At 38.2% G+C, this 27,459-nt stretch overlaps 1 protein-coding gene across 10 annotated transcripts in view; it reads right to left on the bottom strand.

Annotated features, from left to right (window-relative positions):
- The window catches only part of LOC6040147 (ras-specific guanine nucleotide-releasing factor 2), a 373,188-nt gene that overhangs the window by 305,998 nt on the left and 39,731 nt on the right, over positions 1 to 27,459 (bottom strand). For all 10 annotated transcript variants that reach the window (XM_038262900.1, XM_038262899.1, XM_038262901.1 and 7 more), the window contains one exon: positions 8,878 to 9,860. In XM_038262900.1, coding sequence (XP_038118828.1) covers positions 8,878 to 8,967 — 90 coding nt within the window. In that variant the 5' untranslated portion in view covers positions 8,968 to 9,860. The remainder of the gene's footprint in view (positions 1 to 8,877; positions 9,861 to 27,459) is intronic.

Below are 27,459 nucleotides of genomic sequence, written 5' to 3'. Positions count from 1 at the left end.
AACGTGAAAAGTCAGATACCACTCATTTTGGTATAATTTTGATATTCAGCAATTCCCGACGAAAACAGCATGATTCGAAAAAAAGTTCTCCAATCGGGCTAAATTTTTTTCTGGGGGTTCCTTGGCCAAAATAATTAGACCCATTTTATTTGTTTGGTCATCAGGGTGACCTATGCCGTGTTAGGGTGGTCCGAAAAATGGCCATTTTCGTCATTTTTCGCAAACACCACTTTTTTTCAAAAAATCATATCTCCGCGCCTTTCAATCCGATTTAAGCTGTCTTAGACGCAAAAGAAATGTGATTAGTTTGGCTATTTGTAAAAAACTAACTTAATCCACCTATGTGGTTGGAGCCTTCCTCACAACAATGGCTGTACACAAGTGTCATCTATTTTTTAGATCCGGCTTCCAAAAAGTACATCGATATCACTTAAGGGGCCATATCTCGAGACAGGGTTGTCAGATCTTCAATGTTTTGGGCTCGTTGGAAAGGTCTTTTGATAACCTAACCAACAATAGGTCGGATAGTGGAACCGGACATAGTTTACATACATTTAAGTGAGATCCGGCTTCAAAAAAGTACATCAATATCACTTAAGTGGCCATATCTCGAGACAGAGTTGCCAGATCTTCAATGTTTTACACTCGTTGGAAAGGTCTTTTGATAACCTAACCAACGTCGGGTCGGATAGTGGACCCGGACATAGTTTACATACATTTAAGTGAGATCCGGCTTCAAAAAAGTACATAAATATCACTTAAGTGGTCATAACTCGAGATAGGGTTGCCAGATCTTCAATGTTTTACACTCGTTGGAAAGGTCTTTTGATAACCTAACCAACGTCGGGTTGGATAGTGGACCCGGACATAGTTTACATACATTTAAGTGAGATCCGGCTTCAAAAAAGTACATAAATATCACTTAAGTGGTCATAACTCGAGACAGGGTTGCCAGATCTTCAATGTTTTGTACTCATTGGAAAGGCCTTTCAATTATCTAACCAACGATGGGTCGGATAGTGGAACCGGACATAGTTTACATACATATAAGTGAGATCCGGCTTCAAAAAAGTACATAAATACCACTTAAGTGGCCATATCTCGAGACAGGGTTGCCAGATCTTCAATGTTTTGGACTCGTTGGAAAGGTCTTTTGATGAGTTAACCAACAATAGGTCGGATAGTGGATCCGGACATAGTTTACATACATTTAAGTGAGATCCGGCTTCAAAAAAGTATATCAATATCACTTAAGGGGCCATATCTCGAGACAGGGTTGTCAGATCTTCAATGTTTTGGGCTCGTTGGAAAGGTCTTTTGATAACCTAACCAACAATAGGTCGGATGGTGGATCCGGACATAGTTTACATACATTTAAGTGAGATCCGGCTTCAAAAAAGTACATCAATATCACTTAAGGGGCCATATCTCGAGACTGGGTTGCCAGATCTTCAATGTTTTACACTCGTTGGAAAGGTCTTTTGATAATCTAACCAACGATGGGTCGGATAGTGGAACCGGACATAGTTTACATACATATAAGTGAGATCCGGCTTCAAAAAAGTACAAAATACCACTTAAGTGGCCATATCTCGAGACAGGGTTGCCAGATATTCAATGATTTACACTCGTTGGAAAGGTCTTTTGATAACCTAACCAACGTCGGGTCGGATAGTGGACCCGGACATAGTTTACATACATTTAAGTGAGATCCGGCTTCAAAAAAGTACATAAATATCACTTAAGTGGTCATAACTCGAGACAGGGTTGCCAGATCTTCAATGTTTTGTACTCATTGGAAAGGCCTTTCAATTACCTAATCAACGATGGGTCGGATAGTGGAGCCGGACATAGTTTACATACATTTAAGTGAGATCCGGCTTCAAAAAAGTACATCAATATCACTTAAGTGGCCATATCTGGAGACAGGGTTGCCAGATCTTCAATGTTTTGAACTCGTTGGAAAGGTCTTTTGATAAGTTAACCAACAATAGGTCGGATGGTGGATCCGGACATAGTTTACATACATTTAAGTGAGATCCGGCTTCAAAAAAGTATATCAATATCACTTAAGTGGCCATATCTCGAGACAGGGTTGCCAGATCTTCAATGTTTTGGACTCGTTGGAAAGGTCTTTTGATAACCTAACCAACGATGGGTCGGATGATGGACCCGGACATAGTTTACATACATTTAAGTGAGATCCAAATATATGTGAAAACACATTTTTATACATAACTTTTGAACTACTTATCGAAACTTCAATCTGTATAAAACTCGATCTATGGGACCCTAAACCAAGTCGAATGCAACAAGTTCGGGTCAAATCGGTTCAGCCAGTGCCGAGAAACATGAGCTAGTTTGTTGGTCACATACATACATACATACACACATACACACAGACATTTGTTCAGTTTTCGATTCTGAGTCGATATGTATACATGAAGGTGGGTCTACGACGTTTTTATACGAAGTTCATTTTTAGAGCAGGATTAAAGCCTTACCTCAGTGAGGAAGGCAAAATAGTAAAAAACGAAGTTGACTTTAAAGCTGTCGGCCACCATTGCTAGTACCAACCACTAGTGTCTTCCTTTTAACTACAAGGACTTCGCCGCCCGGGGCTCCTAAGTGTTTTGAGTACGGCATGGAGTGACGGCACCGGATACCCATATATACAGTTAGAATTTTTAGAGTGCCCACCGTGGGATTCGAACCAGCAACCACTGGATTGTGAGTCCAGTTTTAAATCTTTCGCGGTCCGAATGATCCACACGGGCGGGACAAAAAAATAGTAAGAAGTTTCAAAAATCTAACTTAACATTTGAAAAGGTCGTATGAAAACTTAAAATGCTGTTTTGAAGGTGTCGGGACCAAGGAGCCTATGTCTAAAAATATGTTTACCTGATTCCTCGGAGAATTTTAAATAACATATCAAATAATGGTTAAGTTATGTTTTCTGTTTTTCTGAAATACGCTTTTTTGATTTTTTGAAAAAAGAGGTTTTTGCGAAAAATGTCGAAAATGGCCATTTTTTCGAACCACTCAAACACGACGTAGGTCACCCTAATGGCCAAACAAAAAATACGGGTCTAATTAGGGGGGTCTAAAAGTCAGATTTTTCGCGTTACGTAATAAAAGAACACTCCCTTATCTGATTCTTCTGAAACTTTGGGTAAATGTTGATCAATTTTGACAAGGCCTTCAAGTCTCAGTGAATGTTTTATTGATTGTTTTGGGAAACTTGAATGCTGTTTTCATTTTTATATTATTTAGTTTTCAATGTTGTTATTTTTCTGAAGCTTCAAGAACTTCAAGCATAAGCCGTTTATCAATGACAAATCGACGTCGTCGTGCTATCTTGTCGCACCCGCCATTTCGACTTTCCGAGAAAAATGCGTTTTAATGTTTGACCTTGAATAAATAACAACGAAAACACGCAATGTAAACAATAACAAACACGTTTTGTTTGGCTGAACATTCTGTGTTTGTTGAAGTTGGTTGCTGGAGCCCCGAGTTATAATTACTAATCAAATATGTGGAATACCACAGGAGCAGCAAATAAGACACTTGTTCAGTCAATCTTTTCTTAGAGAGGATGACAAAATTGATTCTCCTCGATAACATCTCTCTGCATTGATACAGTGGTGCTCTAAATGAGAATACTGTAACAACACGCTTATCACACAAGTCATTGCGTGAAACCACCCAAGTGGAGAAAATATCTCAAACACAAGCAAGATGGTCTTTATTTTAATCAATATTCCGTGCGTCGTTCTCTGATGGGTGCTAGCATATCATCAAAAGCTAGTCTGGCGTGCTCAAGCTCGAGATACATTGTGCAAACATATTTGGCAGCAACAGCAGAAGGACCTTCTACCGTGGGAACGATATGTTCATTCTCATTTGATTCATCAGCAGAAGATGGCAGGATGAACCCCGTTCAAAACATGAGAAGCAAGAGGGATGCTATAGAATACATAAATAAACACTGTTGGAGAAAATCACCGACCAGAGGTGCCTTTCCCCTTAACTTTTTCCACCCTGAAGTGGGAGTTGCGTTGGGACAGCTTTATTACCATCTGGGGGTGGCCTCCTTCTACCTGATGATGGGCACACTGTTGACGGAGCTTTACGATGGGAAGACACACACACACACGCACGCAAACTATCGGTCCTTTGGGACATGGTCCATAATTTGGGCAGGCAAACAAACTTTGCGTGTCACGCATGAGGCGTTCCCACACCCTCTCTGGTTTTACGACGTTACGAGCAGGTACATTAATGTGCTCTGCTTTGCGGGATCATAACAAGTGATTTATGGAGGAAAATTGAAACAAATAATTTGAGCTTTCAGCGAGCTTCCACGGAGCTGGGGAAGGAAGTGCTAATGGGGTGTCAGTTTCAATTTCCGAGAGCTTTTGATGATGGGGAGTTTGTTTGGAGTTGTTCTACGCAAATATGATTCAATTTGTTTATTTTTTCCCTTTTGATCAAAGAGATCCTGGACATTCGTTCCATTTTGCCGTGTTCAGGGACTGGTGTTTGGGGAACTGGAAAATTTGTTTGGAAATTAGACAAGACATAACCCAGCAAAATGATCATAAGTTAAAATGCGTTGACATTCTGCCAATCTTATCAAAATGCATCATAATGATTATTTTCACAACTATTTTTTAATTGATCTTCAGACCAGTCTTATATCAGAGTTTAATTTCTTGTAATCGATTTCAATTTTGGAAAGCAAACATTATTTTGAAAAACTGGCAAAACATAAATATATGGGAAACAACAATATATATATAAAATGTGAAATCAGAAAAAATACTGAAAATGTGTGATTCAAGTTGACATCAAGGTTGACATTGTACTTGCTTTCAGTCAGCTAGAAAGCAACCTTATATCTCACCACATTTACCATTCGAAAATCAATGGAGAATTTCCGCCAACAGCAGCTGAATGTCGCTTCCAGCAAACACAAATCACCCACAAACAAGAACCAACAACATACAACACACACACACACATCTGGCTCTATTTTACTTAGCTTTGAAACGAGACTGGCAATGGCGAGAAATCTGTTTCTACTTGTTGGTTTGCCAGCGGCCACTTTTTACTCGGCGGAAAGTTTCCAGATTTGACGGTGGTACAAGGTACAACCAGCATGCAGAGCTCGTATTAGCTGTTCAGCTGTTGAATAGTGTTTGATTAAAGCTTGCGGGAATACCCTCGTTTTGCTTATGACTGGTGGTTACAGTTGATTAGAGGGAGATTGCCAGTATTCAGATTTAGAAAAATACATGAACATGTTGTTGTTGCTATTTTAAAACAAGTATCAAATGTACTGTGAATCTCAATAGTATCAACTCTGATCTAGATTTGACAAAAACTATTCAAACATTTCTCTCAATAGGGGAACTTCAGAGCGATCAGGACCAAAGGTTCAATAAAATTCCTTGCATCACATAACTCAACTCATCTTCAACGAAGCATCTCCAGCAGGAATGTTGTCAGGTCGAAAACTGGGCAAAAGAAAATTGTCTCAAAAAAGGTCAGCCTTGCGACCCTTGATATTTTTCATGTCGTACGGCAAAGATTCCAAGGAAATTTTATCCCGGAGTTTTCCTTTTTGGCTTCGAACGTACGAATGAGACAACCAAACCCAGCAAGAATAAATGGGACGATGCCGAAGATGGTTTTATGAGTGGTTTATTTTTAGAGAGTTTACACCGGGAGGACACACATCACAGCATAAGGAGAGTGAATAGAGATGAAATAATTTCAGTGGCAGAGAAGAAAATCATGTCTTTTTGATCTGGCTCCCAACGGATTAATATGTCTTATGGAAGAGAAAAGGCGATTTTGTGCTTGCAAACATCTTGAAAGCCTTTGTACAAGCTAATGAAATCTCCTAAATAAGATGCCATCCATAGTCATCACTAGTTTGTGATCAAGTACTTGTGATTTCAAATATCGTATTTTTGAGGACTTGAAACTCTTTTTGAAATCTTAATCAAAATTACGGATTTCACAAAAAAGAAACAACAAAACCCAAGCAGGGGTAAATAACATGGGAATACCATATTCTGGTATTACTTGAGACCACAACAAAATACAGGTTTTGGTATATCATTCAAACTCAATAAACCATGCTTTCCCGTCGAAATGAATTCTAAGTACATTAAGCTGGAGACGCATGGTGCTTTTTTCTATAAATTTATGTACAAATTTTGTTTTTTTTACAAAATCATGCAAATCGACGCTGCTGTGCTATCTTGTCATACGCCGCTTTTTGACGTTTCAAGAAAAACGCGTTTTAATGATTGACCTCGAATAAGCAAAAACGAGAGCACGCAATGTCAACAATAACAAACGCGTTTTGTTTGGTTGGCCATTCTGTGCATTGCTACCCGAAGTTTCGTTGAATTTGGTTTCCGGAGTCCCGAAATATAATTGAAAATGTTTACGGTAGTCGTGCTCGTACCTGTGTCAAACGCGTTCTGACCTGAAATCCCTTTGGCCAATTGTCGCACTAACAGTCGTGCCTCGGTTTGGCACCGCATATGGGGGATGCAAAACCGAGGCGTGCATAACTGAGGCACAGAGCTTATGGGATTCTGGCTATATGGGAGACTTTGGCTATAATCCTATAATCCAAACTTCAGAAAATATAGTGTTTCGGAATCGGGATGATGTAAACTATCCATTGCTATTATAATTACATAAAAAAATTCACAAAAGTACGTATTTTTCCTGTGTTTTGAAAATGCATTTTTGTCTCGAAAAAAAAACTCAAAATTTGTGTTATTACAATGGGTATCAAATGCTCGGGATGTTTTCAAACATTTCGACAATAATATCATTTTTTTGAAAATACTAAAATTTTCCAAAAACTGCGTTTTTTCGAAAAAATACTACAAATTTCAGTTTTTTACAATATGAAATAATCGGATTTTTTTTCATATATTTTGAAGTCTATGCACTTTTTTTAATACTAAAAAAAATCACAAAACTACGTATATTCGAAAAATAAAAATTTCAGTATTCTAAAATAGTCCAGTTCTCTCAGATTTCGGTCATTTGTATTTTTTAATCCAACTGAAACTTTTTTGATGCCTTCCGTATGCCCAGAGAAGCCATTTTGCATCATTAGTTTGTCCATAAATGTCCATACAAAAATGACGTCTGATCTTTTCTGTATCTGTATCTTTTTAAGGATTTTTTTTTATCGATTTGGTGTCTTCAGCAACGTTGTAGGTATGGATACGGACAACACTGGAAAAAATTGATACACAGTAATAAAAATTTGTGGTTTTTTATTTGACTTTTTGTCACTAAAACTTGATTTTCAAATAAAAACACAATTTTTAATTTTTTTTTTTTTCATTTTCTGATATGTTTTAGAGGACATCAAATGCCAATTCTTCATAAATTTCTAGGTTGTGCAAAAATCTTTGACCAAGTTATAATTTTTTTAATCAATACCGATTTTTTCAAAAAATCGAAATTTAGGTCCCAAAAATTTATCAATTTCATTTTTCGGTGTAAAATCAAATTTGCAATCGAAAAGAACTCCAGGGAAATTTTGATAAAGTTCACCGTTTTCAAGTTAAAGCCATTTTGATGTAAATTTTTTGAAAATAGTCGCAGTTTTTCATTTTTTTTTTAAATTGGTGCACATGTTTGCCCACCTTTGAAAAAAATATTTTTGAAGAGCTGAGAAAATTATCTATATTTTGCTTTTTTGAACTTTGCTGATACGACCCTTAGTTGCTGAGATATTGCCATGCAAAGGTTTAATAACATGAAAATTGATGTTTTCCAAGTCTCACTCAAACAACTCACCATTTACAAACATCGAAATCTCAGCAACTAATGGTTCGATTTACAATGTTAAAAAATGAAACATTCGTGAAATTTTCCGATCTTTTCGAACACAATATTTTCAATTTTTTTAAATCAAGACTCATATTTTTAAAGGGCCTAATATTGAATTTTTGGCCCTTTTAAAATGTAAGTCTTGATTTAAAAAATTTTTGTGTACACGTTTTCTCATACAATATTACATGCTTTTGCTCACAAAGGTGATGTGCATGCTTTTGCATGCGATTTTACACAGAAATTTTTTACTGTGTAGGTAACAGTCATTGGCCACCAACGGCGCCCGCCATGTCAATTTGTAGATCTCGATTTTAAGGGACAGGGACAGTTAGCGCAGGTTGCTACTAGGGCAGCTGGTTTATCCTGTGCTTACATCCCACAAGCGACAGGAACCTGAAAATTTGTTAGTAGGATAGGGTGTATGGTCAGGATTCATCATAGAGGCGAGATAGCCGAGCGAGTTGAAGCGCGGACTTGGTAACCTAAATATGACTCTCGCCGAATGGATGTTATTTTTGGGGTGAGCAGACCTGATTATTTTTCTTCTGTACATGCTTTTTATGTACACGTTTTCTCATACAAAATAACATGCTTTTCCTCACAAAGGTGATGTGCATGCTTTTGCATGCGATTTTACACAGTTTTTTTTACGGTGTGCCTTTTGATCTTCTTTCTGTTAGCCAGATAAGGTATTGGTTTTTGATGCCTCTCGAGCTACGATGCTATGGAAAGGGCTTAGCACACAAACACCCGACGTCGAGCCATCCGAGCTACGGAGCTATGGGAAGGTCTTTTTCAATACAACAAAAAACATTCGAGAGCCACACAACGTTCTTGCTGAATCAAAATAATTTTGTTACGCTATAAACCTAACCAGGGCTGTCGAGTCGGGTAATATTTCATACGACTCCGACTCCGGCTTTCTAAGTTAAGCCGACTCCGACTCCGACTTCGGCTCCGGCTTATTATATATCAAGGTGGCATTTCGCTTCAACTTACCATCGAGTGATCATACTGGGCCCGATCGGACAGCATAATCAGCTGATGCTCGTTGACGCGAACGGATCGCTGCATCTTGGGGCTGAGCATTGGCAAGCTGTTTCAACGGGAGTTAAATTGTCGGTCGGTCGAGCAGCTCGCTGTAATCCTTTCCGAAAAACCTTTCACACTTGAACTGAATCTCACTCGCCACGGTTCATTGATTCGCGAATTAATCACAACATTTGGCGTACAAACATTTCGCCGGAAATTTATGCGACGACGACTGATTAGCTTTCTTCTCTTTCTCTCTCTTTACAGCGTAACTGTTGAGTCTCGAGTTTCAATTTGATTCGACTTTTCGCGGAAGCTAATCGAGACTCCGATGAGTTTACACTGCCGACGCGACTGCGACTTCTTCACGCGTGTCATCCAACGTTGTGGAACATCCGAACGGCAGTTGCTTCCATCTCGGGCGTGTCGGGTCGTCTTGGTGATATCCAACGGAGTGTTTTACGTTCACCGATCCGCTGTTACACAATTTATTCACACGTCGTTCTGGCACAAAAAACTTCTTTCATGCAAACTTTTCACGTCGCGTTGACGTCGCCGTACACGACATCAATAATGGCGGACGACTCAATTACTCAATCCCGTAATTGCCATCCCGCGCCGCGTTGAACCACCTGTGTGTGTGGGCACCTGATGCGTGCAGAACCACCACCTCCCCTTTTAATGACACATTTTTCACACTCGTCACCACCGTAGTTATTATTTACTTTGCCTGCTGGAGTGTGAGATTCAGGTCTTTTTTTATCGTCGCTTGTTGTTTAAACCGTATTGATATGATACGTGGTTTCCCCGGTTATCACGTTGTTTCAGCCCCCTCGAAGGGATTATGTAAGTTTTACCGCCTAGCGCAGTACTTGGTTACGGAGATTAATTATGGTTGAACTAGTTCATGCTAATCTCGCACCGCTCTAGTCCATGATGAATTCAAAGTTCTGAAAGGAATGAAAAAGTAAAGAGAAAAAATATCACAACTGTTGTATCAACTGTTATAGGCAAACAATGGTTTAGGGTTCCCCATACATATTTAATGGTAAATATTGGCTTGTTTTTTATTTGGAAACAACAAACGAGAATTTTTCAATTTACCTGTATTGAATATTCGAAGATTTGATTGTGGGAATAATTAAAAAAATTGAAGAATTGAAGAATTGAAGAATTTAAGAATTGAAGCATTAAAGAATTGACGAATTGAAGAATTGAAGAATTGAAGAATTTTAGAATTGAAGCATTAAAGAATTGACGAATTGAAGAATTGAAGAATTGAAGAATTAAAGAATTGAAGAATTGAAGAATTGAAGAATTGAAGAATTGAAGAATTGAAGAATTGAAGAATTGAAGAATTGAAGAATTGAAGAATTGAAGAATTGAAGAATTGAAGAATTGAAGAATTGAAGAATTGAAGAATTGAAGAATTGAAGAATTGAAGAATTGAAGAATTGAAGAATTGAAGAATTGAAGAATTGAAGAATTGAAGAATTGAAGAATTGAAGAATTGAAGAATTGAAGAATTGAAGAATTGAAGAATTGAAGAATTGAAGAATTGAAGAATTGAAGAATTGAAGAATTGAAGAATTGAAGAATTGAAGAATTGAAGAATTGAAGAATTGAAGAATTGAAGAATTGAAGAATTGAAGAATTGAAGAATTGAAGAATTGAAGAATTGAAGAATTGAAGAATTGAAGAATTGAAGAATTGAAGAATTGAAGAATTGAAGAATTGAAGAATTGAAGAATTGAAGAATTGAAGAATTGAAGAATTGAAGAATTGAAGAATTGAAGAATTGAAGAATTGAAGAATTGAAGAATTGACGAATTGAAGAATTGAAGAATTCTGGAGTTTTTTTTTTTTTTTTTTTGAAAAGGTCCAATAAACTAAATTTTCAGTTTTTGCTTTTTGGGTGTTTTTGAAACCACTTTGAATCAGGGGTATTAAAAAACACCCAAAAAGCATAAACTGCACATTTGGTTTATTGGACCTTTTTTTTAAAAAAAAACTCCAGAATTGAAGAATTGAAACAAGAAACTTTTGAAAATTCGAAGATTTTTAAATTAACAACAAAATCCCTGCCTGCTATTCAAGATATCGTTGTTGCCAAGAAAATTGATGTTTGCGTGCTTCGTTAAGCTGAAATCGAGTAAAAGCACCAATTAAGCACGTCATTAGCACGAACGATGCTGGTCTTGTCTGGTCTCGACAGTCGCTGCTGCTGTGGGCCACCCCCGTCAAGTCGAACGCCACCCCGTCAGGTCAGTGACAGGTTGCCAGCCAGCCGTTCGTGGTCGAATGGCACCGGGAAATTCAATCCCGACATCTGTGGCACGTCAGTCTAACACTTCCCACGGGGATTCGTTGGATAAGAGAATAAGCCCAAGATTTGCTGAGGGAGGGGGGAAAGTCAAGGTCGTTAATGTTTCTATTACGGTCGTCCTTGTGGCATGCTGGATTGCACCTGGCACGCGGTTGGGTCTAGTCTGGTGATAAGGTTACGAGCGTGACTGGCCGTGAATGAGAGGGCTATAATAGCAAATAATCACCGTAGTTGATCTCTGAGGGGGGGGCATGGCACCACATTATGACAAGAGGGCAGAAAATGAACTCAGCTTCTTTGTCGGAGTTTTAAAGTTAGTGTTCGGGTCGGTATTATAGTTTTGTGAACTGACTCAGTAAATAAATCTTGACATGACCAGCAAGAGTAATATTTTCAAAGGATCAGCCCATAGCCACCCTTCAGGCTCCATGTCACCCCACCGAAAGTACTTAAACTTCATCCAGAACCTTTCCATTTCCAATTAAATTTTCCACTTCCTCCCAACGGGTACGAGTTCGGCCTTGCCCATGTTCAGCTGACATCCATCTAGCGCTCAGTCAATTTAATCGAAACGTGTAATCCCACGTGGTATCAGCAAACCATCCCATTTCCGATCGATAGTTATCTTCCCATTTCCCACCCGGACAGACCTCCCTTTTTGCCACCTCTCCTTCCCTCTCCCCAATATCTAATCGAACCACATTTCACTCAACTAATTCTTCATCTTTTTTTCCAATTTCCCCGCTCTTTTTCCACAGAATAATTCTCGCCACATTCCCCAACATAACACAAACACATGTGTTTCGAAGCACACAACTATACGAAACTTTATCCCTCGATAAACAACCGAAAAGTTGTAGCGCACATGTGGGGCAATAGTCGTAGGTACTGAGGGGAGTTTGCTGGAAATTAACATAATCTGCCAGCAACATGCGCGCCTGTGTTGCGTTAACGAATTATCGTTTGTTCATGATCCGGATGTGGCCTGGATGGGTCGGTCCTGCGTGCCCTAACGATGGTAGTCCACACGGGAGTACGTGAAAAATTTCCGAGCTTGGTCGAACTATTTTTCATGTATATTAAAAAAAAACGCTGCTTGGCCATTTAGCCCAAAAGGTCCCTACAAATGACACATTTTCCACTGAGACCCAGCAATGCTTTCTAGCTGAAAACCCGGCGACACCCGGTGGAGGTGCTCAAATATTCATTGGTCTGGAGCAGTGTGGTGGTTGGGCGGGCATGTTTTCCTAACGTGTGACTAACCTGATTGACCCTCAAATTTGATTGGCACCAGCCAGGTAATTTTACCCCCATGTGTGACGGGGTTGCCCCACCGGGATCTACTGCATACAAAATGTATCGTGCATTCGGGTGGTGAAACTATTTTTAGATCGATTTAATGTTTCTAAAATTTTGAACGGAAATCGTATCTTTAAATATTTCTGTTGTGGATTTGTTTTGATTTAAAAATATGTACAATACTTTTGACTTTGACTTTTCACTTTTCACCTAACGCTTACTGAACCTGTTGAAAATATGTTTTTTTTTTTTCAAATTGTACAAACCAATCTAACTGACAAAAATATCAACAGTTTTAAACAAAAATATTTATTGGATGAAGTTCGCACCCATTGATCAAAAGATAATAAAAAAAATCTCAGAATCGATTTTTTTGGAATTGTAATGTGAATATAAGCGTGAAATGAATCCAGCTCATTTCCAACTCATCCGCAGAGGCTAATCGACCATGTATCGTTCATAAGGATGAATTTGCTTCAATATTAAATTATTTGAATCATTTTCTTCAATGGGAAAGTACTATGAAAACGCCCTTAAATCATGAAAAGTTAGCAAAAAATATATGTTTTCATTTTCATTACAGACAAACTTTCCTCATGCACAATACGAAAACTGACTTATGAATAATTTGAGAGAAGACCAAATAAAAATTATGTAAAGAAAACACAAACGCGTATACAAAGTGTATAAGAGCAAATATTGACGTAATCGGCCGATTTCGTGGTATTTTATAATTGAATGAAACTGCGATTTCCCATTTTTTTTTAATTTGATCCAGAGTAACCTCGTTGCAAATATTTTTAGAAGTTTATGTCCCTCGACTCTGGTTGGGGTCGAGGAAGGGAGGGGGAGGGCGATTTTACGAAAAAAAAGTTTTGAAAAAGTTACTTTTTGCGCTTCTCTTTGTTTCGTCGTCCGTGTCTGTCGCGGGTGACAATGAACGGCCATGATCGATGACGACTAACTTTTTCAAAACTTTTTTTCGTAAAAACGCAACGACTCGTGATGTTTATAAGCAAACCCCTTATGCGTATGAGCAATTCTCTACGAAATCGGTCTTTTTTCTTCAATTTTAATATTTGTATTTTTTAATCCGACTGAAACTTTTTTGGTGCCTTCGGTATGCCCAAAAAAGCCATTTTGCATCATTAGTTTGTCCATATAATTTTCCATACAAATTTGGCAGCTGTCCATACAAAAATGATGTATGATAATTCAAAAATCTGTATCTTTTGAAGGAATTTTTTGATCGATTTGGTGTCTTCGGCAAAGTTGTAGGTATGGATACGGACTACACTGGAAAAAAATAATACACGGTAAAAAAAATTTGGTGATTTTTTTATTTAACTTTTTAACACTAAACTTGATTTGCAAAAAAAACACTATTTTTATTTTTTTTTTATTTTTTGATATGTATTATAGGACATAAAATGCCAACTTTTCAGAAATTTCCAGGTTGTGCAAAAAATCATTGACCGAGTTATGAATTTATGAATCAATACTGATTTTTTCAAAAAATCGAAATTTTGGTCGCAAAAATTTTTCAACTTCATTTTTCGATGTAAAATTGAATTTGCAATCAAAAAGTACTTTAGTGAAATTTTGATAAAGTGCACCGTTTTCAAGTTATAGCCATTTTTATGTAACTTTTTTCGAAATAGTCGCAGTTTTTCATTTTTTAAAATTAGTGCACATGTTTGTCCACTTTTGAAAAAAATATTTTTTGAAAGCTGAGAAAATTCTCTATATTTTGCTTCATCGGACTTTGTTGATACGACCTTTAGTTGCTGAGATATTGCCATGCAAAGGTTTAAAAACAGGAAAATTGATGTTTTCTAAGTCTCACCCAAAGCCACCATTTTTTAATGTCGATATCTCAGCAACTAATGGTCCGATATTCAATGTTAAAATATGAAACATTTGTGAAATTTTCCGATCTTTTCAAAAAAAATATTTTCGAAATTTTCAAATCAAGACTAACATTTTAAAAGAACGTAATATTGAATGTTTGGCCTAACATTTCAAACAGGCCAAACATTCAATATTACGTTCTTTTAAAATGTTAGTCTTGATTTGAAAAATTCGAAAATATTTTTTTTGAAAAGATCGGAAAATTTCACAAATGTTTCATATTTTAACATTGAATATCGGACCATTAGTTGCTGAGATATCGACATTGAAAAATGGTGGGCTGTTTGAGTGAGACTTAGAAAACGTCAATTCAAGCAAAACAATGCCAAAGGGCCGTTGTAGGTTTGTAAACAAAGAGTGTGTCCTGCTCACGCTAGAGGATGTTTACATCTGGCATGAAAGGGATACACTCTTTGTTTACAACCCCACAACGGCCCTTTGGCATTGTTTTGCTAGAATTTTCCTGTTTTTAAACCTTTGCATGGCAATATCTCAGCAACTAAAGGTCGTATCAACAAAGTCCGATGAAGCAAAATATAGAGAATTTTCTCAGCTTTTCAAAAATATTTTATTCAAAAGTGGGCAAACATGTGCACTAATTTAAAAAAATTAAAAACTGCGACTATTTTGAAAAAAGATACATAAAAATGGCTATAACTTGAAAACGGTGCACTTTATCAAAATTTCACTAAAGTACTTTTTGATTGCAAATTCAATTTTACATCTAAAAATGAAGTTGAAAAATTTTTGCGACCAAAATTTCGATTTTTGAAAAAATCAGTATTGATTCAAAAATTCATAACTCGGTCAATGATTTTTTGCACAACCTGGAAATTTCTGAAAATTTGGCATTTTATGTCCTCTAAAACATATCAAAAAATAAAAAAAATTAAAAATAGTGTTTTTTAACAAATCAAGTTTTAGTGTTAAAAAGTTAAATAAAAAAATCGCCAAATTTTTTTTTACCGTGTATTATTTTTTTCAAGTGTAGTCCGTATCCATACCTACAACTTTGCCGAAGACACCAAATCGATCAAAAAATTCCTTCAAAAGATAAAGATTTTTGAATTTTCATACATCATTTTTGTATGGACAGCTGCCAAATTTGTATGGAAAATTATATGGACAAACTAATGATGCAAAATGGCTTCTTTGGGCATACCGAAGGCACCAACAAAGTTTCAGTCGGATTAAAAAATACAAAAAAATCGAATGACCGAAATCCTAGAGAACTGCTCCTATATAACAACATTTTTCTACAACTTTGTAGAACATTGTTACACTCTAAAAAATAACCCTGCAAAGTTAGAAAAAACACGAAATTTTAAAATGAAAAAAAATTGTTCTAAATGAAAAAATGACCCTTCTGGTACAGTGGAGTAACGGAAAATGGGAGAGATTTTAAAACTTTTTTAGTGTTTTTTTTTTTTGATAAAAAATACGTTTTTTTACGATTTCTGCGTACGCCATCAAATCGAGCGTCTAATTTTACATAAAAGTCCCTTTGACACCAAATTTCTATCTCATCATCGTTTCAGGCGGCAAATTATTAAAAAACACCTTTTTGCCTTTCTTACTAAAGAAAGGGAGCGTTCTTTTATTACGTAACGTGAAAAATCGGACTTTTAGACCCCCTCCCCCCCCTCGTAACAAAATTTCCATACAAATTTTAAAAATTTTGTATGGAGCGTAACACGACCTCTGACCCCCCCCTCCCCCCCTACTGCGTTACGTAATAAAAGAACGCTCCCAAAGGTAAAGGTTTTACTTTAAGGCTGGACGTCATTTTCATCTTCGTAAATATGTCGATTCAGCATGAATTTTATTCGGAAAAATCGTCAAAAAATCACACTGCATCGATTTTAGACGCTCTATCGATTCACCTTGACAGAACTTGCCTATCTCCAACCCTCGAATTTTGAGAAAATAAATTCCGTGGAGTTCAAGTGATGTCCGTGTGTGGTAAATTTTTTGCCAAATTTTGTGTCGCGTAATCCTCGGCTCCCCTATTTTCGATTTTGATTGTTCCAAGTGCATTTGAAAGCTGGTGTGCTGAACAAGGGTCATTTTGAGACCGAATTTCGAAATATCCATCTGTTTTCGGATACGGCCAGACTTTTCAACAAAATACACAGTTTTCAAATGAAAATATGGTCAAAATTTTTCATTTTCTTTTCTTTTATCTATCTCAAAAATTGAATTTTTCGAGCTCTACAACCTCCCAAATTTTCATCCAGATCCATAATCTGGTTCTGGAGTTAGAGCCGTTTGATTAACCTACCAAAAGAAAAAAAATCCCTAAAAAAAGGTAAAAGCCCACCTGGTGACCTTTGCCAACACTTTTCATTTCCGATTTTATCCGAAATTTCTTTCTACATCCATAGTACAGACCATGAGTGAGCATCTGAAACAAATTTGACATCTATCGGCAATCCGGATCAATTTTTAGAGCGATTTACTTTTTGCCTTTCTTACTAAAGAAAGGTATAGGTTTTACTTTAAGGCTGGACGTCATTTTCATCTTCGTAAATATGTCGATTCAGCATGATTTTTTTTCGGAAAAATCGTCATAAAATCACACTGCATCGATTTTAGACGCATCGTCGCCAAGTCGATGGCTGGCGCGTACTGCTGGCGCGTCTTGTTATTGGGATCCAATATACTCTAATATGTGTTGGGTGCCCTATCGATTTTCATTTGCTACTATAGACATCGTATATTTTTCGGCTCTTTAGTATTATCATTATATGCATAACTGTCCAGTATTTGTTTTGAAACCTGCGACATGAGACCATTATGCGATTTAAATTCTGTCATTTATTTTTGTTGTGTGGTGGTCTAGAGGTTTGTGTCCTAACTAATATTTTATCTAGATCAGAGGCAAAAGATTAAATCTTGAGAAACATTGAGGTGAATTTGAAAGAGCTTTTAGAGAGTGGGGATCTTTTTAGAAAGTGGGGATCTTCTTCGAAAGTTCTTGGCTTGCTTCTTGTTGTTGGGTGAAAAGGAAAGCTTTGATCGCAAGCGAGAGGGAGAGAACTTATATTCCTTTCCTCTCCACACTCGCGCTCACCGCACACGGCGCCTTGTGCTAAAGAGGCGATGGTGTAGAGGTATTACTTCAAGCGTTGTGTTGTTGTTTTTTTTTTCGTTGCCAGCTAGAGCTTCTTCTCGCTCGCGGGCAAAAAATCGCTGGCAACAGTGCCTGCGGCACATTCTGGAATGCCGCGCGGCGTGTACCTTTGAAAAAAACGGACAATACCACCACACAAAAGTGCTCGTACCGAAGCTAAAAAACCAAAACCGCGGTGTTTGTTGTCACTGGCGCAAGGGAAGCTTGCTATGATCGCGTTTGTCATAAACGCTTGTTTGATTACAAACTTACAAACATATTGTACGATTGAAAATATTCTTTTGGTGAAAATTGCGTTTTTTATTTCCTTTGGAAATCATATCATTTATAATACATTGCTTTCATCATAAGACTTTCTTTTGTGCTGACGTTATAAATAAACAAAGTCGATGTTATGAATTGAAAAAGGTTCTACCATTGTTATATTCTTAAGTAAGAAAGGCTCTATCTCACCCCAGGTGGGATCAAATCGGGTTTTTTTCGCATGTTCAAAAATGGAAGGGGTCGGAAGACGGACCTCGGATTCGTGATCAGGGACAAAAGTTACCCCTTAGGACAAAGTTTCACGCAAATCGAAGAGGGGTCGGGGCAACTGCTGTGTGAGTTGGCGGAAAATTACCGAAATATGATTTTGAATGCAGGAAAATGCATTTCTTGTTGTTTTTAGTTGGTTAGACTTCTATTTCCTTTGAAATTTTGAAGTTTTGCCTTTCTTACTAAAGAAAGGTATAGTGTTTGCTTTTGGCTCCGACGCCAAATCAAGCTTCGTTCCCAAATCATTTCTCGAGAAATATTCATTCGAAAAATCTGCCAAAAATCATGGACGATCGATTTTCGACGCCCGATCGATTGACAATGACAGAATTGGTCTACCTTCAATATCCGAATTTTGGCGCTTAATTTACTGTAGAGCACGCGTGACGTCCGTGTGTGGTAAAAAAGTGCTCAATTTTGTGGTAGGGGGTTTCTCAGAGCCCACATTATGGATTTGAGCTCTCTTGGGCGCATTTGAAAGGGGATGTGCTGAACCTGAACCAGTTCCATACCAAATTTGAATTTATCCATTTTTATGGGGACTCGGAGTGTGTTTTCACCAAATCAGGCGGTTTTCAAATGAAAATTCGGTCGAAAATTGAAGTATTGAAATCGTTTATTTGTCCAAAAATTGCATTTTTCCAGCCCTACATCCTCCCAAATTTTCATCCATGTCGGTAATGTGGTTTTGATTTACAGCTTGTGGACTAATTCACTGTGAGGGGAAAAACCCTAAAAAGGTAAAAGCCAATTTTCACCAAATGCCAAAACTATTCCTTTGGCATTTTATCTAATTTTTTTTCTCCACATCATAATCTAGACCATACTCGATGTTCTGAAACAAATTTGACCTCATTCGGATTTACCGTTCAGATTTTAGAAAATTTCCATTTTTGCCTTTCTTACTAAAGAAAGGTATAGTGTTTGCTTTTGGCTCCGACGCCAAATCAAGCTTCGTTCCCAAATCATTTCTCGAGAAATATTCATTCGAAAAATCTGCCAAAAATCATGGACGATCGATTATCGTCGCCTCGTCGACAAGTTGAGCTTCACATGCAGACGCGAGCAATGCTGGCGCGTGATGCTGGCGCGTATAGAGTTTTGATACTAGATTACCCCCTTTTAGTGCAAGTTGCTTTATCGATTGCTCGTTCATCACACATCGCCTATCATTATTTTCTATGCTAAGCTTCAGTTAACGCAAACTAGACGCAAGCAGCTATCTGTTCTGAAGCCTCATGCTCATTCTTTTGCCTTTCTTTTTGTTTTGCTCATTCTCTGATCGAACTCTGAGCGAACGAATTTCTGGGAAGCGTTCAAGCTTCCCATGTGCCAGTGACAACGCACATCGCTGGTTTGGTTTTCTAGCTTCGGTACTAGCCTTTTTGTGTATTAGTATTTTTGTTCATCGTACCAGCGCACCACGGTGGTTTATTCGGTACGTTTGCGTTTGTCGTAGTGAAGTCCCACCGAGCGCTCAGTCGTTGTATGCTTCCCAATCCCAAAAACGCCTAAATGCTTGCTTATTGAAAGCTCTCAATTTTGCCTAACGCCTAAATGACAGTTTAGTGAATTACAGTAGGCGTTTCAAAGCTTTCAAGAACATTTATGCGGCTTTACCGTTACATCGTTGTTTACAACACGGCAAATTCTCGGGTGTTGAAACACTTTCTGCCAGTTATTTTGTAACCACTTTAACGCATTGGAGCAAGACGGAATTATTTTGTTTTCTCGTTAATTTTTAATATTTTGAAAAGTGCACAAAAACACTCAGAGAATACGAACAATTTAGCGATATGCAGAAAACATTACGAACATCGCAAATTGTGAGCTAATTCTCTGTCTCAAAAACAATGTGTTCTGATTTAAAAAATCGAAAATGCTTGTGTGCGAGCACAGTTTACAACCGGCCATGGCAAATGGGGAAAAACCAGCGCTTTTCAGTTATATGAAAAAATATGGTTGAGTTTCGAATTGTATTATGAATGGACCATTCTTTATATTGCTATTTCTTTGAAAAAAAAAAAAAATCAACTGCCGTTAACTTCCTTTTGTAAGAAAGGCTCTATCTCACCCCAGGTGGGATTAAATCGGGTTTTTTTTTTAAAAAATATTTTTTTTGCCCCCTGATTGATTGGACCGATTTTGAAGGTGGAGCGACATAAACTTTGAAAAATATTTGCAACGACCTAACCTTTATAAAGGGATTTATTTTTGGACAACTCTTAACGTTTTACATTAATTTAATTTTTGACATCATTTATATTCATTAAGGCAAAAAAAATTACTAAAGGTTCATTCATCAACATCGAAAATTGAATCAATAGTTTAGGACAGCGTTTCTCAACCGGTGAAGAATTCCCTTCTGGGGGGAGGGGGAATTTTCTTCTCTTCTCTCCTCTCTTCTTGGTGGAGAATAACGATGCGTTTTTGAAAAAATAGAAATCTTTATCATCACCTCCGTGTACGCACGAGAGCAAGCAGAAGTGAAGTGCTCAGTGCTCTACTGTTTTTTCGGATTTTTTCGCCGTAATTGATTGTGATTACCCGCAAGTCTGCTTCTCCAGTATGCCAAAGGCCGGCCGTGGCCGTGACAGTTCAAGTGCGGCCTCGAAAAACCCGCGAAGTTCGTCTACCGGCCGTGTGCAAAAAGGTAAACAAATCAACGCCGTGTTGGCCGCCATCGCGCAGGGGAACGTGAGCGCAGATGGAATAGTAAAAAAAAGTATCTACATCCCGGATATGTTCCGAGATCACCAGTGCGAACCCGTTCGGGTATCTCAACCAGTGGCACTTCAACATCCGCCAACATATCCATCAGGAACGAGTTCTAGATGCTGAGCAACGATGAAAACAACAACAATAACACCGGCGGTAGCACTACCGACGACGACGACGACGATGGACGTGCACGGAAGCAAGTGTCGATGTCAAAAAAGATCCCAGAATTCTCCAAAAGAACGAATACCACCTCCAATTTTTGTTTTGGACAAGTTGGCGGACGATGTTGGCGAGTTGCTGGAAGGCTTCGGATATTGCCTGAAAATCGGTAAGTCGGCAATGCAAGTGATCACACTGAGCAAAAAGGATTTTGACCTGGTGTTTGAAGAATTGAAGCGTAGCAACTTGAACTTCTACACATTCAACCTCGAGACCGTCTGGTCTCCCACCTGAAGATGCACCTTTCGGACGCCGGAATAAAACCGCGAGACATAAAAGTGCCCTCGCGCAAGACAACAGCAACAGGTACACACACACACTGTATCTGTTGTACTTCGACCGCAGCACCGTCAAGATCCACGACTTGTGGCGGACTAAGACATTGGACGGTTTTTGGGTAAACTGGCGGTTTTACTCCAAGAACCCGACGGACGTAGCGCAATGCCACCATTGCCAGGAATCCGGCCACGGCTCGCGGAACTGCAACCTCCCGCCCCGCTGTGTGAAGTGCGGTGAATCACACCTCTCAGAGGCGTGCGCACTGCCACGAAAGGCGGACTTGGGGTACAAGACAGAACAAACCAAGCCGCACGTAAAGTGCGCAAACTGTGACGGTAACCATACCGGTGATTACCGCGGATGCATCGCGCGCAAGTCCTACCTCGAGGGGCAGGAAAAGAGGAAGAAGAAATCAGCAGCTTTCCATTCTCCTCAGCGAAGTACAAGCGCAGCCGTTAATGCAGCTAGACAGCGTACGGTTCCAGCCGACAACTCAGCGTTCCCTACTGGTTGGGGACGTTTGTTCGCCAGCGTGGTCGCTGCCGGTAGCGACAGTACGGGCCAGCAAGAAGTCACCGGGGAAGATCTCTTCACCCTGCCGGAGTTCTTTGTTCTCGCGGAGCAGATGATGTCATGGAGCTGCTGGAACAACTCCTGGCCCTTGGGGAACTGAGGATCAAGCACATCTACAAATCATAAACAACCTGTGATCTAAATATAAGCTTCTTCTATCTCTACCTCCTTACCTTTGCAACATTGTATTTTTTTTTTCTTGCTCTTGCTATAAGACTCTAGAAATAATTGTTCAAAAACGGATTATGAGGCAACACACAGCTGAAAGGAATTCCAAAACTCTGTTATGCACCTCAAAATAACTCATTGTTTCTTGATTATTCACCAATAAAACCGAATTGGTATTGAAAATTGTATTTGAACATCATTTTAGTTTCAATTGACCCAATGTTACCTCCTCTAAGGGATGGGATTGGGTCGATTTTCAAACGATTGGCATTTAAGTTAGAGTTCATATTTTAGGAAAATGTTAGTAAACTATCTAAGAACAATTCTACGTTAAAAGATTTTTGATTTATTTAAATTGTTTACATTATTAGGAAATCACAAAAGGTGTATCCTTTTTTGACCCATAGTCACCCCCACTGACGGTAACAAAAAAGTTATAAAACAAACCTGAATCAAATTAACCATCCGCAACCGTTTGCGTTGCCCAAGGATATTCGTTTAGCGTTCAAACTCAGCACTCTACGCCCTCGGAACGGAAGTGCTCACTTGGAAAATTGATCATTTCCGCCCACCGCACGAGACTGGTTTCCGTTTGTGGTGCACGTGTGTGCACATGTGCTTCACTTTACATGTTGTTTTTTTTTTTTTTATTTTGATGTCGAACGGTACAAGCTATTTAAACAAGTTCAAAAAGTCATTTCCAGTGCTCGGTGCGTTTACGTTCGTTTGGAAAACGGTAAAAGCTGCTTATGTGTTTCAATCAGACGCCATCTGCACAGGAGTACAGGAACTGGTGCTTGGCCGTTGTGAGAACAAAAAGGCGATTTAGTTAAAAGTATTTAAAGAGTTTTCTGCACAAAACTTGCTAGAGTTTTTAATGTGATTATATGTGTGCCTTAAAGAAAAATTAAATATAAATGGAGCAAAATTTAAACATCATTTGATTAAAAATAAACCAAAGCATAATAAAATCCACCACAGGAGCTGACAAAAGTAAAGCTACAAATATTTACTAGCTGACTTTACAATCAATGTCTTATTTTGAAAAAAACAGCTTTTCACAGCAATAAACAGCTACACACAGACGAAACCAATGGGTTATACAATTTAACTTATAAAATTTCAAAATTAATTGAAGCAATAATTTAACAAAATAGACGTAATGTTTACATAAATCCTCCAAGCTTCAGTTTAAGATTCCTAGTAACTTTTCATCCCCACAACAATTCAGAAGAAGCTCAAATGCTTTGAAAAACGACTCCAAACGCTAATTGACTGACGACCCGGGGCCATCCTGAGTCCGGGCAGCCATCGAGTCGTTTGTCAGGATTCAACTAGTCGATCTCCTTTCTCCTTCCTCAATACTACACCGTACCACAAATGAGTACTTCCCGGGCTCCCCTCGGCCGGTAACTGGCCGAAAACGATGACCCTAGATTGCGCATCCTTTTGTCATCGGAACACATAAAGCAAGTCATCCGCATCCCCTTGAAAGAGCGTAATTTTCCGTTGCAACTAAACCTTAAACAAAAGCTCCCCTGTGGGGTGGTGGTTTTCCGTGAATCAGGTGGGTAGTGTTTCGCCCGGCAGGATCACACCGTCTCGTTGGTGCTGTGGTCAGTCTCCTCGAGTACGAGTACTATGCTTTTGCGATGCTGCAGGGCTGTGATTTTCCAGGAACGACAGGACATAACATTTTATAGTTAGTTTTTTTTTACTCTCTCTACTCTCTAGTTGTTCTAGTGGACACTGTTTTCCAGAATGGCAAATGTTTGCTGTACTTGTTTAGACTTTCATTTTCCCTCAGTTGTGCAGAGTGGCTTGCCCGTGGCCGATGAACTTTTGCCTGGCAATCAATTGCGACAATAGGCGATGATTTGGGTTGTTGAATGTCGGAAAGCTACAGGTTGGATTCAGCTTTCGTCAGGGGCGCACTTGTTGAGAAATGTTTGAGTATGAATTTTCTGCTTTTTGTCGATTTTTTTTTTAATGAATACGTATAAATTCCCAGCCAGATTGACAGATTTTGATATATTTGTTTGTTATTTATCCAGGAAAAGCATAAATCACTGCAAAATTACTGCATTGATTGCATTTTATTTATGACTTCAATTTCTGTAATTAATAATTAGTTAATGAACAATTGAAATAACTCGCCCATCAGTTGCTCAACCCCTCATAGATTTCGGAGAAACTTTCTTCAAATGGGTATTGTGCAAGCAGATAAAAATCAAAATACGAGCGCAACCTGTCAAAGCTGTTGCGCCACAGACTGATGTACACGCTAACGAAAAACCACTACATTTTTGCTCTGCGCAACAGATTTTTTCACGCAACAGAAGTGATGCGTACTTTGGTTTGGTGGTGTGCGGATAATAATGTCTCTCCTCGATTCAGAATCCGAGGTCCATTTTTTAATGTCACGGGACAGTGGGGCAGTTCGACTCCTTCCATTTTTCAGGATTTTCACTTTTCAATGCATTCTTGCTCGAGAGGGGCAATCTATAAAACAAATGGATTTTTTTTTGGAAAAACTTTTTTTTATTGAATGTCGTTAAAAGTGATGATTTCGACCATTTTAACTATTTTTTCGAAATTTTTACCCCTAAAGCTTAATCGAGCGTTTAAAAAAAATCTTCGAAAATCCTACAAATTTCGCACATGAAAACATCCATTTTATATGTGAGTAATTCTCTGAGATTCGTTTTTTTGCATTTTTTAATCCAGCTGAAACTTTATTGGTGCCTTCGATATGCCCAAAGAAGCCATTTTGCATCATTAGTTTGTTTATATAGTTGTCCATACAAATTTGGCAGCTGTCCATACAAAAATTATATATGAAAATTCAAAAATCTGTATCTTTTGAAGGAATTTTTTGATCGATTTGGTGTCTTCGGCAAAGTACACACACGGTAAAATTTGGTAATTTTTAATTTCACTTAAACTTGAATTGCAAAAAATACATTTTTTAATGTTTTTTATATGTTTTAAGGGTCATCAAATGCAAACTTCTCGATTTAAAAAAAAAATCTTTGACCGACTTATACATTTTAGAATCAATACTAGTTTTGCCTTCCTCACATTACTAAAAGAGGCTATAAAATCACTCGAAAAAAGAACTTCCCAATTAGACCTCCTAGACCCACCTTCATGTGTAGCTATCGACTCAGAATCAAATTCTGAACGTCAGTGTGTGTGGTGGAATGTTGATCAAAAAATTGTCACTCGATTATCTCGACATTGGCTTAACCGATTTTGTCCGTTTGGCCTCATTCAAGAGGATCAACTTTGATCGTCTTGTACCCTTCTACAAAGTTGTAGGTAAATAAATTTCCTACAAGAATCTCACTTTTGGACAATTTTGGGCGAGACCTGCGCCACCTGCTGCAAAAATCCTGAAGCGATGTTTTTCCCCATACATTTTTGCGATTTTCCCCATATAAACATCAACGATGAAAAGCGACCCCTTAGCCTTAACCGATTTGGCTCAAAATTTGCACAGTTACTTGTTTTTGCCTAAAGAATCGATCCAGGGGGTATCTCTTGCAATTTTCCGAAATTTTGATTTTTCTTGTCACCCTAGTGGTGAGTCACCCAAAACCTCTTTTACAAAAATGGACCGGCATTATACTTCCCCATCCGATAGAAGGCCAGAAGGATAAGGCGGGAATCAAACCCGCGCCCCACAGCAACTTAGCGATCGGCAGCCGAAGCCGCTAACCACCGCGCCACGAGGCCCTCCCCTCGATAGCATTACCCTTTAAATGTGAGGAAGGCACCAACCACCTGAGGGTGGATTAAGTAACGTTTTTTTTTTCTTTTTTTTTAATTTCGAAATATTGGTCGCAAACATTTTTCAATTTGGTTTTTCAATGTAAATCTAATTTGCAATCAAAAAGTACTTCAGTGAAATTTTGACAAAGTGCACGGTTTTCAAGTTATAGCAAATTTGAGGTAACTTTTTTGAAAATAGTCGCAATTATTCATTTTAAATTAGTGCCCATGATGCCACCCTTTGAAAAAATATTTTTGAAAAGTTAAGAAAATTCTATACATTTTTCTTTTTTAACTTTGTTGATATGACCTTAAGTTGCAGAGATATTGCCATGGAAAGATTTAAAAACAGGAAAATTAATGTTTTCTTAGCCTCACTCAAACAACGATCCATTTTCTAATGTCGAAGGAAACTAATGCTCCAATTTTCATTGTCAAAATATGAAACATTAGTGAAATTTTCCGACCTTTTCGAAAACAATATTTTTTTATTCTTTTAAATCCAGCCTTTCAAAAGGGCTTAATATTTAATTACAAAATGGTGGATTGTTTGAGTGAGACTAAGAAAACATAAATTTTACAAAAAAAATATTTTCAGTGCATCATTTTTTTTGCTAAAAATGTCTATTTGCGAAAACGTAGTTATTGATGTTTTTATTCGTGTTTTCCAGATAGGTTTCTTTTCAATCACGGTTTGACAATTCCACGAGTTTTTTCCCCCATGTTTTTCAAACCCCACAACTTTTCCTTCACTCAAAACAGTAGTCAACCCCGCACTGTACGTCAATCTGGCGAGGGATATTGTCTTCTGTGTCAGCGCGTTTCATTGTTCGTGGCAGGTTCCAGGCCGCAAACTCGCAGTCCGCAGCCCAGAACGGTACGGTTGACAAGAAGTAATATTATGCTGGGCTTCCAGTGAGCTTTTGCTCTCACTCACTTGCACTCCAAAGAGCTCACCCCCAACACTGCCAGACGATGATGCACCACAAACGATAAAGGTCTCGGCTGCTACTGCTGCTGGTTCACTGTCAACAGATACCCGTCCATTAGACTGGTTCAAGCTTTCTGGTAATGTTAGGTAAAATAATGTTATAACATGGAGAAAAATAAACGAAGCTTTTTTTTCAAATGATCGGTTTAACTAAAATACCACAATTCAAAATAATTAGAAGTGAATCCGTCTAAGTACCACAGAGTGCACAGCTTTAGCAGTTATTACGGCTTCGGATCCACTCATGTAGACAGTCGTGCTCCAAAGAGCTAACCGAAGAATCCACTGGAGATTTATGGACAAGCGGTACTTGACTTGTGATCAGGGAAATTACTTGCAAATGTATATTGGCTTTGTTTGCAATGGGCAATTATGATGTTCACCGTGGTTAACTTTTGATTTGGTATTAATCCTTTTTGAAGAAATTCACTGATTTTACATTTGACTAATCAAACCGCAGTACAAATATCACTGAGAGGTCTCATCTGCTCAAAATGTGCTTGCTTCCATGCTGGTCTGATTTCGTGACAGCAGGCCTGACTTTTCCATATGAACGTAATTTGATTTCCCACAAAAGGACACGTACAGATTGTGCGATTTGGATTGTGCTAAATGGTGTGG

Source organism: Culex quinquefasciatus, chromosome 3 (assembly GCF_015732765.1).
Source record: "Culex quinquefasciatus strain JHB chromosome 3, VPISU_Cqui_1.0_pri_paternal, whole genome shotgun sequence".
NCBI classification, from domain to species: domain Eukaryota; kingdom Metazoa; phylum Arthropoda; class Insecta; order Diptera; family Culicidae; genus Culex; species Culex quinquefasciatus.
Note: the sequence above shows the minus strand (reverse complement) of the source record. Positions and strands in the feature narration are given on the sequence as shown.